This window comes from Salarias fasciatus, unplaced genomic scaffold (genome assembly GCF_902148845.1).
Source record: "Salarias fasciatus unplaced genomic scaffold, fSalaFa1.1, whole genome shotgun sequence".
Taxonomy (NCBI): domain Eukaryota; kingdom Metazoa; phylum Chordata; class Actinopteri; order Blenniiformes; family Blenniidae; genus Salarias; species Salarias fasciatus.
In genome coordinates this window covers 130,533-143,257 of record NW_021941376.1, presented here as the reverse complement: position 1 = coordinate 143,257, position 12,725 = coordinate 130,533, and the positions used below count along the sequence as shown (strand labels likewise).

The window sequence follows — 12,725 nt, the reverse complement described above, 5'->3', positions numbered from 1 at the left end:
AGTCAAAGGGATTTGTAGACCTGGATTCAGGATTGTGGAAGTTTTGTGTTTTATTTGTGATGAAGACAAAAAAATATATAAAACTACACAAGAGGAGCTCAAACCTTTTTCACCACTAATCCCTCCTGTGGACTGTGGACTGTGGATCTGCTGGACCTGTGGAGGACGGGTGGAGTCAGATCCAGGTCCGGATCACAGAGGAGCTGCTGATCAAGAGCAGATCTTTCTGGTTCTGTTTTGGGAACCGTGTTGATCTGTGGGGACAGGAGGGTTCCAGCGCGTCACGGTTCCACTCCGGGTCTTCACTGCTGGCTGAGAACAGACCGAGTTCCAGCTGGAACCCTGCCAGGGTCTCATCAGCCAGTCAGCAGAGTCCTGTGAAGATGGCTCCACCTGCTCCACCTCTCTGAGCCGGGTCAGGGTCCGGGTCCGGGTCCGGATCAGGGTTCAGTATGTTCGGCTGGAGAGTCGCTCTGTCCTCCTCCCTCCTCAAACCGGTTCAAACTGAAGGGAGGCGGAGCCACAACCTCCTTTCTCCACACGCTCACGTTTCCAGCGGCCTCCACCCGTCCAGCCACACTCAGCCTCCGGTCGGGGCACGTGTGTGTGTGTGTGTGTGTGTGTGTGTGTGTGTGTGTGTGTGTGTGTGCAGGCACGTGCTGTGAATGCGAGGCCACTCCCAGAGACCTCTGCAGAGGGAACATTTGAAAAACAGGAAGTGGGAGTGCCGGACCAAACAAAGCTGCAGTCTGAACGTTACGAGGACTGAACTCTGCTCCAGATCTCCTCTGATCTGGATCTGCTTTGATCTGGATCTGAATCTCACTCAGTGTGAATTCAGGGTGAAAGCTGAAATCAGGAAAAATAAAACCTCTTTCTCAGGAAAACATTTAGATTCTCAATCAGTTTTAGATCATTTGGTTCAGGAAGGGTTTCAGAGTGGAATCTCACAGCGTCTGGCGTCTGCAGACCATAAAAAACAGGAGGACCGACGTTTAAAGTCTGTCAGGATGAAGAATGAAGCTCCAACAAAGATCCACACTGACGGAACTCTCCAGAAAATGTTCCTGATGCCACATTTCAGCGGTCTCACTCAGTGAGGTTACATGCTGCTTTTATTCCAAATTACATTCCTGAGCTTGGAGTTCACATGAGAAAAACAGATTAAATCCTCTTTAATGCTTCAAACTGCTGATCTGCTCACCCCGCCTGGCTTGGTCACAAACTAACGCCTGACCGAATGTGGTTCAGTGTTTCTAATTCAGAACTGGTTTATTCTGAATAAAGTAAACCAGAATTATGTTCCTGATCTTGGTGTTTCGATGGGAATAACAAAGCATCACCTCCTCTTGATGCCGGGGTGCGTGCAGCGTGCTGATTGGACGGAGCATCCGTGACATACTGACGTCTCCAGGAAGTACACAGATTTTTTCTCGTCTTTCTTTCTGGATTAACTCTGCTTAGTTTGGATAATGTCCTGGTTGTTCTGCTCCAATCGATCTGCTCGTTTCATTTCATCCAGTTCTTTTAAAACTGCCGTGAAATAAATGGTCTCCATACAAGTCGAACCGCGGGCCGCCATCATGGAATATCACGTTGCCAGAATGAAGTCGCCTCATTAGCAGATAATTCTGATTCAGAGGAGAAAAAAACACAAATAATCTTCATTCTGAATCAAGTTTTCAGGTGTTTCCATGGTGATTGAAGACTTTAGAGCAGAATTAGACTTTTTAGGATTAATAGAGGAAAAAGAAGTCCCATGGACACAGGGACAAACAATGACGTGAAGGCCCTTTACTGCCTCTGGTACTGGACTCGGTACCAGAATTAGCTTTGCTACTCCTGGTGCTGGACCCAGGTTTACTGTCCCTGTTTTCGATCAGCAGCCAATCAGAATCCAGACGTCCGGTCAGCTGACAATCAGACTTTGAACCCCTTTCCCACTGAAGCTAGCAGGTCGATCCGCGAACAGACTCCTTTCCCACCGCCTGCAGGCGCGCTGTGTGGCTGCGTTTTCCTGCGCTGATGGTGTCCCACGTTGATGACATCATCAGCGCGACGCGGCACAGCGAGGTAAACAATGCAGAAGAGCTCAGTCCCCGTTACCTGTGGACAAATCTCCTCTTCCCCGCGGATCCAGAGAAGCTCTCTGGTCTCGCCAATGCTGGGTCACCTTGGAGGAAATCTCGCGCTGTGTCCAGAAACAACAACTAGCGCGCTAACTGGTCAACAAACTGAGCAGCCTGGGCCTGGGCAGTTCACTGTGCGCATGGATAAGGGACTTACCAAGCGACAGTCCACATCATGTCAGGATGGGGGGCCGCACATCCTCCACCCTCATCCTGAACACAGGGACACCACAGGGATGAGTCCTCAGCCCCCTCCTCTTCATCCATGACTGCATCCCCGTCCACTCTCGCCTGGCACGCCAGACGGTCTCTCCATGCTCAGGGATACATGGGGAAACAGTCTGGTACCGCGCCAACTGAATCTGACTTCTGCCCGGCAAACTTCTGCTGGGCCAATCACAGCCCACGAGAGGCGGGAGTTAGCGATATTAGCATATTATATAGCATATTAGTATATTATACCCCCACCCCAAAACAATCATGGTGGCAGCCGCAACTCAGCGAGGTTCTATCACGGCTCTGTCTGAAGTTTTGAACGAACTGAATTTGGCGCTGAAACCACAGCAAGAATCTGCTCTGAAGGCTTTTCTTTCTAACCCCCAAACTCCACCGGACGCCAAAGCGCCGCACCGCGTCCCAGAAGCGCCGGTGTTTCGAAGGATCACCAGAACGGAGGCGCGCGCCACAGCGCTGGTGATTCGTTTCAGATCGCCGCTTCTAACGGCGCCGCGCTGCGCTCCCAATGTGTGTTGACTTCAGGAACTAGATGCTGGCGCGGCGCGGCGCTTAAGCATCCGGTGGAATTTGGTGGTAAAATGGACGTAAAATCATGTTTTGGACTACAAAGCTACTACAACGGAGCGCTGCGTACGTCACATTGTCGTTGCGTCACAGCCTTGTTTCTTGGATTGGTTCTTTCCGCTCAATAGTCCCGCCTCTCGTCAGCCTGTTTGAAATGCTGCCCCAATGGCGCCGTACCAGACCGTCTCTGTGTGCAACACAGGAAGTCAGTCTGGCATGCCAGGCTACATCCACTCAACCACCACCGTCGTAGGACTCATCGCAGACGACGGGACGGCCTACAGAAAGGTGGTCCAGCTTCTGGTACGGTGGCATCACAATAACAATCTGGACCTGAACTCCAGCAAAACCAGGGAACTGATTGTGGATTTCAGGAGGACCAAACGCTCGGAGCGACCCGCCCTCTGCATCAATGGAGAGGAAGTAGAGAGGGCCGGAGCTTCACATTCCTTGGTTTGCACATCACGGCTGACCTCACCTGGGCCGTTAACACCTCCTGCCAGGTGGGGGCAGCACAACAGAGACTTTTCTTCCTCAGGAAGCTGAAGCAGCTCGCCTGCCCCAACAGCTGCTCATCAGCTTCTACAGAGCGCGCCCCCCCCCCGGAGAGCCTCCTGTCCTGCTGCACAGCGCGGTCCGGCAGCTGGACAGCAGAGGACAGAAGGAACCTTCAGCGGGTCGTCAGGGCAGCCGAGAAGACATCGGTATCACACTACCCCCCCTCAAAGACGTCTTTACTAGCCGCATCCAGAAGAAGGCCTCCAACATTGCAGGGGACCTCACACACCCAGACCTCCTCCTGTTCTGCCCCCTCCCTTCAGGAAAACCATACCGGACTATTAAATGCCCCACAAACAGACTTAGAAACAGCTTCTACCCACAAGCTGTGAAAGCCATTGCCCCCCCCCGCCGGCCTGATTAGGGTAATATGTCACTGTACATACCTGTGGCCTAACAAGTTTTTATGGTGACAACAAAGATCTATCTAACGTAGCCGCGCTAACGTAGCCACGCTACGGCAACGTCATCACATAAATCACCGCGGCAACCCAGGTCTGCCTTTCACACTGGAGCCGAGCGGAGCTGGTTAACACCCGGGCCATGAGCAGCCGGTGCTAGCAGGTTTAAACGGGGCTTTTTGGCCGGTGGGAAAGGGGCATCAGGAGCTCCAGGGTCAGTGGTCAGTTTGAACTCTGACCCTGACAAACCCTCAGAGAAAACAGAACATCACAACAGTAAGCAGAAGAAGACGACGCAGCCGGAGGTCATTTGAAGGCAGACGGTCTTTATTTCAGCAGCTCCACGCCGCCCTGCTCGTTCCAGGACTCAGACCAGCGCAGACCGGAGAGGCCAGGCAAACCGGACTCTCTGCAGGTCAAAGGTCACCTCACGCTAGCCGACCTGCAGCATTAGAAACCAGAACGTCAGCGCAGAGGAAACCGGGACCGGGTTTGCTTTGGTCTCTTGGGAATGAGGGGAGCCGAGACTGCAGCCAATCAGGAGGAGGAAAAACAAAAACAAAAAAAACATTAAAAAAAACTAAACTCTTTTAAAGTCGTCAATAAAAACGGTAAAATGTTTTTGTGAATCTGCAGAGTTCTCAACAAGTCCACGTTCTCACGGGGGTCTGCTCAAATCATTCAAGTCCTACAATCGGGAGACGTCAGGCTGGCAGTGCGGCGTGAGCGATTCACCGGCGGCGACCTCTCTACAGGTCAAAGGTCACCAGGGTCGCCAAACGGCCCCGGGTCAGGATTCAGGACCAGCAGGCAGGACTTCAGCTCCACTCAACTCCATCGGTGAGAAGCTGGACTGTCTGGGACCAGGACCAGGACTAGGACCAGGAGGGTAGCGTGGCGTAGGAGGACCAGGACTGGGAGGAGCTGGGGGGGCAGTGACAAGGTCTGGGGGGGACCAGGAGGAGCCGGGTGGGGGCAGTGATGTGGTCTGGGGGGGACCAGGACCCGGACCCGGTCAGAGCTTCTTCAGACGGCTGTACATGTCCCTCTTGCTGCGCTCCCCGGCCCAGGTTCGACTCTTCAGGCGAAACATCCGCAGGTCGTCCTTGAAGTCCTCGTGGTGCATCGGCCGGTAGGACTGAGGCTCACACTGCGCCTGGGGGGACACACACACACACACACACACACACACACACACACACACACACACACACACACACACAGACATTCAGTCCAGACGCTCGAACCAGAGTCCCTGCCTCTGAGCTCAGAAACCTTGACATGATGAGACCAACTTCACTCTACAGACCAGATCCTCATCAGTCAGAGTCTGGACCAGAGGGTTCTACCCTGGCGTTCAGGGTCAGGGCTCTCTGGGTTCTGGCTAAACCGGGTTTTTGACCACAGCTTCAAACAGACAGCGGTGAGCGGACGCGTCCTGACCTGGAAGTGAGGGAAGAAGTCCTTGTAGCCCCCCTTGAGGATGTAGAGCTCGGGGTAGTGCAGCTTGGGGTACTCGTTCAGGGCCCGGTCCCGCTCCCGCACGAAGCGGCACATCCTGGGGCCGCGCTCCGACGAGAACTCGCAGTGGAACACCACCACGATGCGCCTGTCCGCCAGGGACGGCACCAGGGGGGTCCGCAGGAGGAAGTCCTGGACCTGGTCCTCCTGGTGCAGGTTCACGGCCCCCTGGTGGAGACAGACAGTCAGCGGAGGGCCGGACGCCACGGCGGCGCCGCGCCACGGGAACCCAGGCTCACCCGGATGTGTCCGCCCTCGAACTCGTACGGGTAGCGGCAGTCGATGACCACCACCCGCTCCACCAGGGAATCGAACTCGCCACTCAGGGCGGCCACCATCTGGAGAGACAGGTACAGCTCTGAATGACCCGGCTGGGGGGGGGGGGGGGGGACGGGGGACGGGACGGGACGGGGGGACGGGGGGACAGGAAGACGAAGTCGACAAAGAAGAACAAGAAGAAGGCGGAGGACAGACTCACCACTTCTGGAGTGATGTACTTCAGGTCCTGGTGTTTCCCGTCCACCGTAGGAAGAACGAAGGGCTGGAGAACCAAGCAGACCCGGGTCAGAACCACGTTAGAACCGAACTAACAGACCCGGGTCAGAACCACACAGACCCACGTTAGAACCGAACTAACAGACCCGGGTCAGAACCAGACTAGAGTTGTTCCGATTCCGGTATCGGAAATTGCGCCAATACTGCCCAAAATGCTGCATCAGTATCTGAAAGTCCTGAAGTCCAGGCTCTGATCCGAGACCACGTTATTTATTAAACTAGTCATCTATTTATACTGTTCGCTCCGTTAGCGCCGACACTTCTGACGTTTTACGGCAGCTTGCGTCCCGTTGGCTGCATTACCGCCATCTGCTGGCCGTTAGCTCTGACAGCTCTTTGCGACGCCGTTAGGCTGCAGCTTGCAGCGGAGGTTTACGACAGTGAGCTTTCACAGGAGACCAGTAGGGGGAGCACTAAAGCAAGTCTTGCTTTAAGTTACTGCTGCACTACTGTTATTTATACTGTTTAATCTAAATTACTTCATCTTACAGTATTGTGTCTGCGCTGCGCTTTAAAAATGCAACAGCATATATTCCTAGATTTATTTAAGTTCAAGTTTAAGTTTAAGTAAATATTGTTCTATTTAAACTTCCTTTTAATTTACAAGTATTTTGGCTTGAATTTGCTGTGTTGATTCATGTTTAGAGGGTTTAACCTGCCAGGCCTCACCACAGTGATAATCATGTGACAGTCATGCAGGCGAGGCATCATATTATTTTATAACATACTGGTATCGGATCGGTACTCGGTATCGGCCGATACTCACAGTAACAGTAGAGCTGGGCGATATATCGAATTAATTCGATTTCATTTTTTCAATCAATGTGAAAAAACTTAAATCTCATCATGTAGTTTAATGTTTTCTGTCCGTCCGCCATTTTTACCGGACATATGTAATACGCACAGTCACCACACCAGGAGGACTGGCGCTGTAGCACAGACTACTGTCAGCACAGCGCCGTGGCGCTAAACAGAAAAAAGAAGAGACAAAAAAGCTTTTTGGAGGCGGCTTTTATGCGCTTTCTTCAAAGATGCAACCGGTCATTAAAGGAGACGGGTTTAATGGAAATCAGCTCATTATTAGAGGACTTACGGTATGATAAAAAGGAAAACGAAACAAATCACGTGTTTTGTTGGCGCTTAAATTTGGTCTGTGTGGGATTTCTTATGAATTCTTTATTTTTTCTCCAGTTTTCCTTTTATTTCTTTGTGTCAAAGCAGTGGCCATGAAGAGTTTTTGTTAAAAAGACCAGTAAGAACGATTCTGCCTCCACAGTTAAACGCCGACATTTTGGCATTCAATGAAGGATCCTACTTTTGAAAAATGTTTAATTGTGTTTGCCTGGTAAACCAGCCCCGCCCACTCCTCATCTGCATTTGGATTTTGGAGTTGGGCTCAGTCTGGGTCGGAGCCCATAGAAGGGGATTTCATTCGGCCGTGAAACGGCCGAGCCAATCAGCGTTGCCGCTTTTTGTTTTTAATTTTTTTGGGGGAATTCCAGGGGCTAAACTGGAAGTGACACCATCGCTGCGCGTAGCGGAGATGACAGCCTTTAACTTTATCTGTCATCTGAAAGCTGCAATCAGTAAAGTTCCAGCCAAAATACCAAGAATTACAACAATCAAGCAAGAGCCAGAGTCTGGCCTGGAGAGGGTCTGACAGGAAAAGACATTTTTGCGTGTCAGGAAGCTAGAGCTAATGAGCTAATGCTAACTCTTAGAGAAGCTAACGCATTTTGATGACGTATTTGTTTTGAAGCGCCGATTGGCTGAAGAGCGCTGTCAGTCAAAGGAGTAACCGACGCCCCCTGCAGGAGGTTTCTATGGGCTCCTATCCAGACTGAGCCCAGCTCCAAATCCAAATGTGGATGAGTGGGGGGGGGGGGGGGGGGGCTGGTTTACGAGGCTGTAATTGTGCCTCTTTACACAGAGAAAAAAAAAAAAAAAAAAAAGGTCAATTAAAATTCTTTATCGGCTTTTAAGCAAACAAAAAATTGAGATTTGATTCTTCAGCTGTATCGCCCCCCCGGGTCAGAGCGGGCTCCGCCCCCCCCGGGTCAGAGCGGGCTCCGCCCCCCCCGGGTCAGAGCGGGCTCCGCCCCCCCCGGGTCAGAGCGGGCTCCGCCCCCCCCCGGGTCAGAGCGGGCTCCGCCCCCCCCGGGTCAGAGCGGGCTCCGCCCCCTGGACCGTTACCTTGGTGAAGTCTCCGATGAGCGAGTTGGCGCCGTCCTGGCGGTCCAGCAGCGTCTCGATGTCGGTCTGGCAGAAGGACCGGGACCTCTGCAGCAGCGAGCAGCTCTGGAAGCAGACCAGGACTTCAGAGGAGAACCCCGAGACCGGCTCCACCAGGAGGCCCGACCGACGCCGCGCGTTCCTCACCGCTCGCGGAGACTCGGGGTTCCGCTCCGGCCCGGTCACCTGCGTTCCCGCCACGCTGCGGCGCCGCTTCACCCGCACCGGCGTGTTCTCGTCCCCGGGACAGTCGGGGCGCTTGGTGCAGGGCCGGGCCGCCGGGACGGGGGCGGGGCTGGGGGCGGGGCCGGGGGCGGAGGGCGAGCGGAACAGGCTCCGAGGGCGACAGCGGATCACGGGCTGAGGAGAAAGACCGGAGGGTTCTATCAGTTCTGTGCAAAACGCTTCAAACATAAACCGGCGTGAAGAATTCAAACTCCGGAAGACTCAAAACACAAAGACTCATGGGAGCAGAGGGAACGTCTGAAAGGAACAACAGAACCGTCAGACTCACCGAGTCGTCTGCTGCAGCGTCGGAGACCAGCGGCGCCGTCAGCAGGCTGGCCATGCCCAGCGGGAGGTCCGGGTCACTCTGGAGAACAGCAGAACGTCAGGAGAACAGCAGAGACGGCGGGCAGGCGAGGGACACGGAGAACCGAACCTCCATGTTGTCGTCCAGAACGTCCAGGAAGCCGTCGTCTTCGGAGGCCAGCGAGGAACGTCTGGAGAACACGGGGCTGGAGTCCTGGAAGTCCAGCTGCTGGACGGGGAGGGGGGAGGACAGCTGTCCGGACAGAGGGAACACGGTTAGAGTCCGCCCAGACCCGCCCGGACCGCCGGAGACCCGCCGGGCGCCGTACCATGAGGGCGGGGGCCGAGCCGGGCCGGCCGGCGAACGCCTCCTTGGACGGGCCGCCGTTGAAGGAGCGGACCCGGCAGCGAGACACCGGCCGGGACGGCTTCTTGAACTCGAAGTTCTCCTGCAGGAGAACCAGAACCGTCTGACTGCAGCCAGAGCTACAACAGCAACTGAAGAGAAGCTCAAATCCAAACAGGCCGTTGCCGCGGTAACGGAGGAGCTCTCACCTCCGGCACGTTCTCCTTGTTCTCCTGGAAAGAGGACGGCGCGGCGGCCATGATGACGGGCTGCTGGCCGAAGACGCCGTAGCGGTGGGAGGCCGGTTCCTGGCCCTTCAGGGCCGGACTGAAACCCAGGAGCTGGAGCTGGGGGTGGGGGTGGGGGTGGGGGGTGGGGGGGGGGGGTTACTCATCTTCCCTACTGGAACCTCAGATGGAAATAAATGATTATCAAACTGCTTACTGGTAGTGAGTTGATCCTTCGAATCGGCATCTTCCTGCAGGACAGAGACATTCATGAGACAACGTAGAACAGAGAACGACGAGGGAAAGCCAGAGACTTACTCGTTAACGACTCTGCAGGACTGCTGGATGGCTCGCTCGAACCTGAAGGCAGGAAACAAACAGTGAGTGACGCCGTGGAACCTGGAGCCGGCCGGAACCGAACCGGAGCGGACCGGACCGGAGCTCCGTCCAGGCTCCGCCTGCAGCCTGAGGAGGGAGCGAGCACCTGTATGCTAAACAGAAGGGGGGGGGGGGCAATCAGCCAACCAACCATATGCCTGCCGGCGCTGCCCACGGGCCTCTGCTCCAGCAGCCCTTTGTCTGCTGGGGGGGTTGGGGGGGGGTCCTCCTCCAGGGTGCCCTCATTTCTAAAGCTCACACACTCCAGCCCCCCTTTCTATTGAGGAAGAGTGTGCCAAAGGGGGGTGGGGGGCTATCATTAAAGCCAAAGCAAGGCCCCGTTAGACACGTCCCCCCCCCCCCCAACCCAACCCAGAGAACCCCGAGCAACCTAACAGCTGAGGAGGAGCTGAAGGGTCTGATGTAAAGGAACTCACATCAGCGAGCGACAGATGTCCGCAGAGGCCCACCCAGCTCACCCCCCCACCAGATCAGACAGCTGACAAAGAGGTGGAGATAAAGGTGGAGACACTGCTGCCACCCACATTCAGCTTTCAGAGACCCAAGCAGAAAGGCTCATGCTGCTTCCAACTCCATCCAGGTAGTTCTACCCCCCCCTCCCGAATAATGCACACCTCCACCTCATCTGTCAGCCCGTCCCTGATTCACTGGAAAGGCACAAAGAAAGTTAATCTCTCTGGTCTTAAGTGATAATCTGAGTCCGGCGTCAGCTCCAACGGCAGCAGCAGTAATCCTGCAGAGGAGACGCTGCGCCGGGTGCAGCAGCTACACCCAAGCTGGTGGGGGGGGGAATGACCCCTTTTCAGATTGACTGATTAGAAGAGACAAGAAGAGGAAGAGGACAGAGCAACTCACGAGTCGTCCACTTCCAGAGCGTCCACGGGGCTGAGGAGATCCGCTCCCAGGCCTGGAAGAGGACCAGAGTGTGAGACACCCACAAAGCAGGCTGCAGGACCATTTACACCAACAAACACCAGGAACTGGTTTTATTCAGGATCAGACTCCATTCCTCAAGGCTCACTCTCTCAAATGTCAGAAACTTCTAATTAAAATCCAGATCAAGTCAAATCAACACCATAAACTGTAAGATCAGCACTATCACAGCACTCCATCTAATCAGCAGAAAGCTCACGTTACTACGGCCTGGAGACACGATTCTGAGGACATCAGCTGGTCCATGAGGGGACAGGAGCGATGAGGACTCACCGGCATCAGAGGACACGTCCGAGGCGAAGGAGGGGGTCTTCTCCAGCGGGGGCCGGCTTCTCCTCTTCGGGGTGTCGCTGTGGCTGAAGAGGCAGAATCAGAGGAGTGAGTGAGCCGCACTGAGCATCAACAGAGGCCGTGAGGGACCGTACCTGCCGAGGCCCGCCAGGTTGTTCATGTCCAGAGCCAGGTTGGTGACCGGCGACAGCACAGCCGCGGGCTCCGGGGAGAACAAGCTCCTGCAGTGCGGCGTCTTGGAGCTCATCTCCCGCAGGCCGGGCGAGGAAAGTCCGCGGATCGGGTCGGGCCTGCGCTTCGCGGCGGTGCTCACGGGACTCGTGCTGCCAAACAAGGACTCCATGTTTCTTGGTCTGGCTTCCTTTCAGTGGAGTGTGGACGGATCCTGCAGACGGGGTCGCGTTGAGGCGGATTTAGTTTGGAACGCGGCTCGGGGTGGTGCCGACCCTCCACGCTAACCCGGGAGCTAACAGCTAGCCAGCGGCTATTTATCAAACATTTTCCAACCATGCGGTCCGAAGCACCGTCAGCGGGCGGGGTGGAGGCTCCGGGTGGAGTGCGGCTCGGGTCCGGTTGTGGAAAACTGTTAAACCAGCATCGCGGGGAGGTTTTCGGGGCTGTGGCGGCGCGCGGTCCTCCCTGTGTGACAGCCCCCGGTGAGTGAGGCGGACGCCGCAGCCTTGTATTTATGTTCAAAATAGAAGCGCAGAAGCGGCAATATTTCAGCCAATCAGCGCCCAGGAGCCAGCCGTCTGACCAATCAGGGCGCAGAGTGGCTCGACGCTGTTGTTCTCTCGGCGGATGCGGGAGAGGAAGCAGGATGTGACACAAACTTTAAATCTTCATCTTTTCTCTGCATTATCGCCTAAAAACAATCCTTTTTATTAATGTTACAACACCCGACAAACACTTTGGAGTCTGATTAAAACGTTTCACTTCCTGTAATATCCAGCTTTCACAAAAAGTTCTGCATACAAGCTAAAAAGAAAAGTACAACAAATAAAATGTCTGCAGGCAGACCTTCATTCACAACAAAAAAACTTCTAAATGAGTTCACGTTCCTGACTGATTTATTTCAAGATCATTTAAGAAACTTGATTCAACATGAAAGCCGACTGTTGTGCAGGAAAAGTTTGATTTTATGAAAATATTTTGTGTTCAGAGGTACAGTCGATAGTTTAGATAGTTTAGTTTATTCAGTCCAAACTCGAAGATAACTTCACACATACCCAAATTAAAGATCATCAACCAGATAAAGCATCATCTTCAGTTGATTTATTTTAAATGAAAGTGACTCTGGTACGACTCAGCAGCGAAAATCTTCCAGCAGAGGAAGGAGGAAAAGGTTTGGGTTTGAAATAAGATTAAAATACAGAAATAATGTTGCAGTTAGTTAATATGACACACTTTCAAAACAACATTCAAAAATCCTGTTGTAAACATGAAGACAAACTTGAACAGATTTAGGTGTTTTGCATGACTGGAAGTTCTTGGTTTGAGAGATTTTACAATAAGAAAAAGAAAAAAAGAGGATTTCAGCAAAACGTCTCCAGCCTGCATTAGCCTTCCTGAAAACCCCCCAAAACAGTGATTTAATCAAACCTGAGCTTCACACGTACCTGATTGAAACAGAACTGCGTCATTTCTGTGAATAAAGAGTCATTTTTGATTGTTTGCGTACTGTCTGTTTTCTTTCTTTTAGTGGGCCAAGAGCCTGTCAAATCAAGATAATCAAATCAAATCATTTATATACTTTACAACCACTGGAGATGGAAGCATTTTCAGCAGCTCCAACCAGGAG

General features: G+C 53.6%; 1 protein-coding gene across 1 annotated transcript; it reads right to left on the bottom strand.

The window, feature by feature from the left end:
* Positions 1-4,218: 4,218 nt before the first annotated feature.
* cdc25b (cell division cycle 25B) lies at positions 4,219-11,584 on the bottom strand. The gene is made up of 15 exons (XM_030087200.1): positions 11,059-11,584; positions 10,907-10,989; positions 10,556-10,607; positions 9,620-9,661; positions 9,519-9,552; positions 9,284-9,421; positions 9,058-9,177; positions 8,859-8,981; positions 8,712-8,789; positions 8,345-8,557; positions 8,159-8,263; positions 5,889-5,951; positions 5,650-5,748; positions 5,333-5,578; positions 4,219-5,045 (listed from the first exon to the last, which is right to left on the bottom strand). The coding sequence occupies exons 1-15, from the start codon at positions 11,265-11,267 to the stop codon at positions 4,905-4,907; spliced, it is 1,746 nt and encodes a 581-aa protein (XP_029943060.1). The 5' UTR covers positions 11,268-11,584; the 3' UTR covers positions 4,219-4,904.
* Positions 11,585-12,725: the final 1,141 nt, after the last annotated feature.

What these genes read in the sequence shown, in the direction of transcription:
- cdc25b (XM_030087200.1), bottom strand. Translation starts at nt 11,267, where the DNA reads ATGGAGTCCTTGTTTGGCAGCACGAGTCCCGTGAGCACCGCCGCGAAG. An exon ending in AACCTGGCGGGCCTCGGCAG is followed by an intron (nt 10,990 to 11,058) that starts GTACGGTCCCTC and finishes CTGCCTCTTCAG; the next exon opens with CCACAGCGACACCCCGAAGA. An exon ending in ACTTCTTCCCTCACTTCCAG is followed by an intron (nt 5,046 to 5,332) that starts GTCAGGACGCGT and finishes GTGTCCCCCCAG; the next exon opens with GCGCAGTGTGAGCCTCAGTC.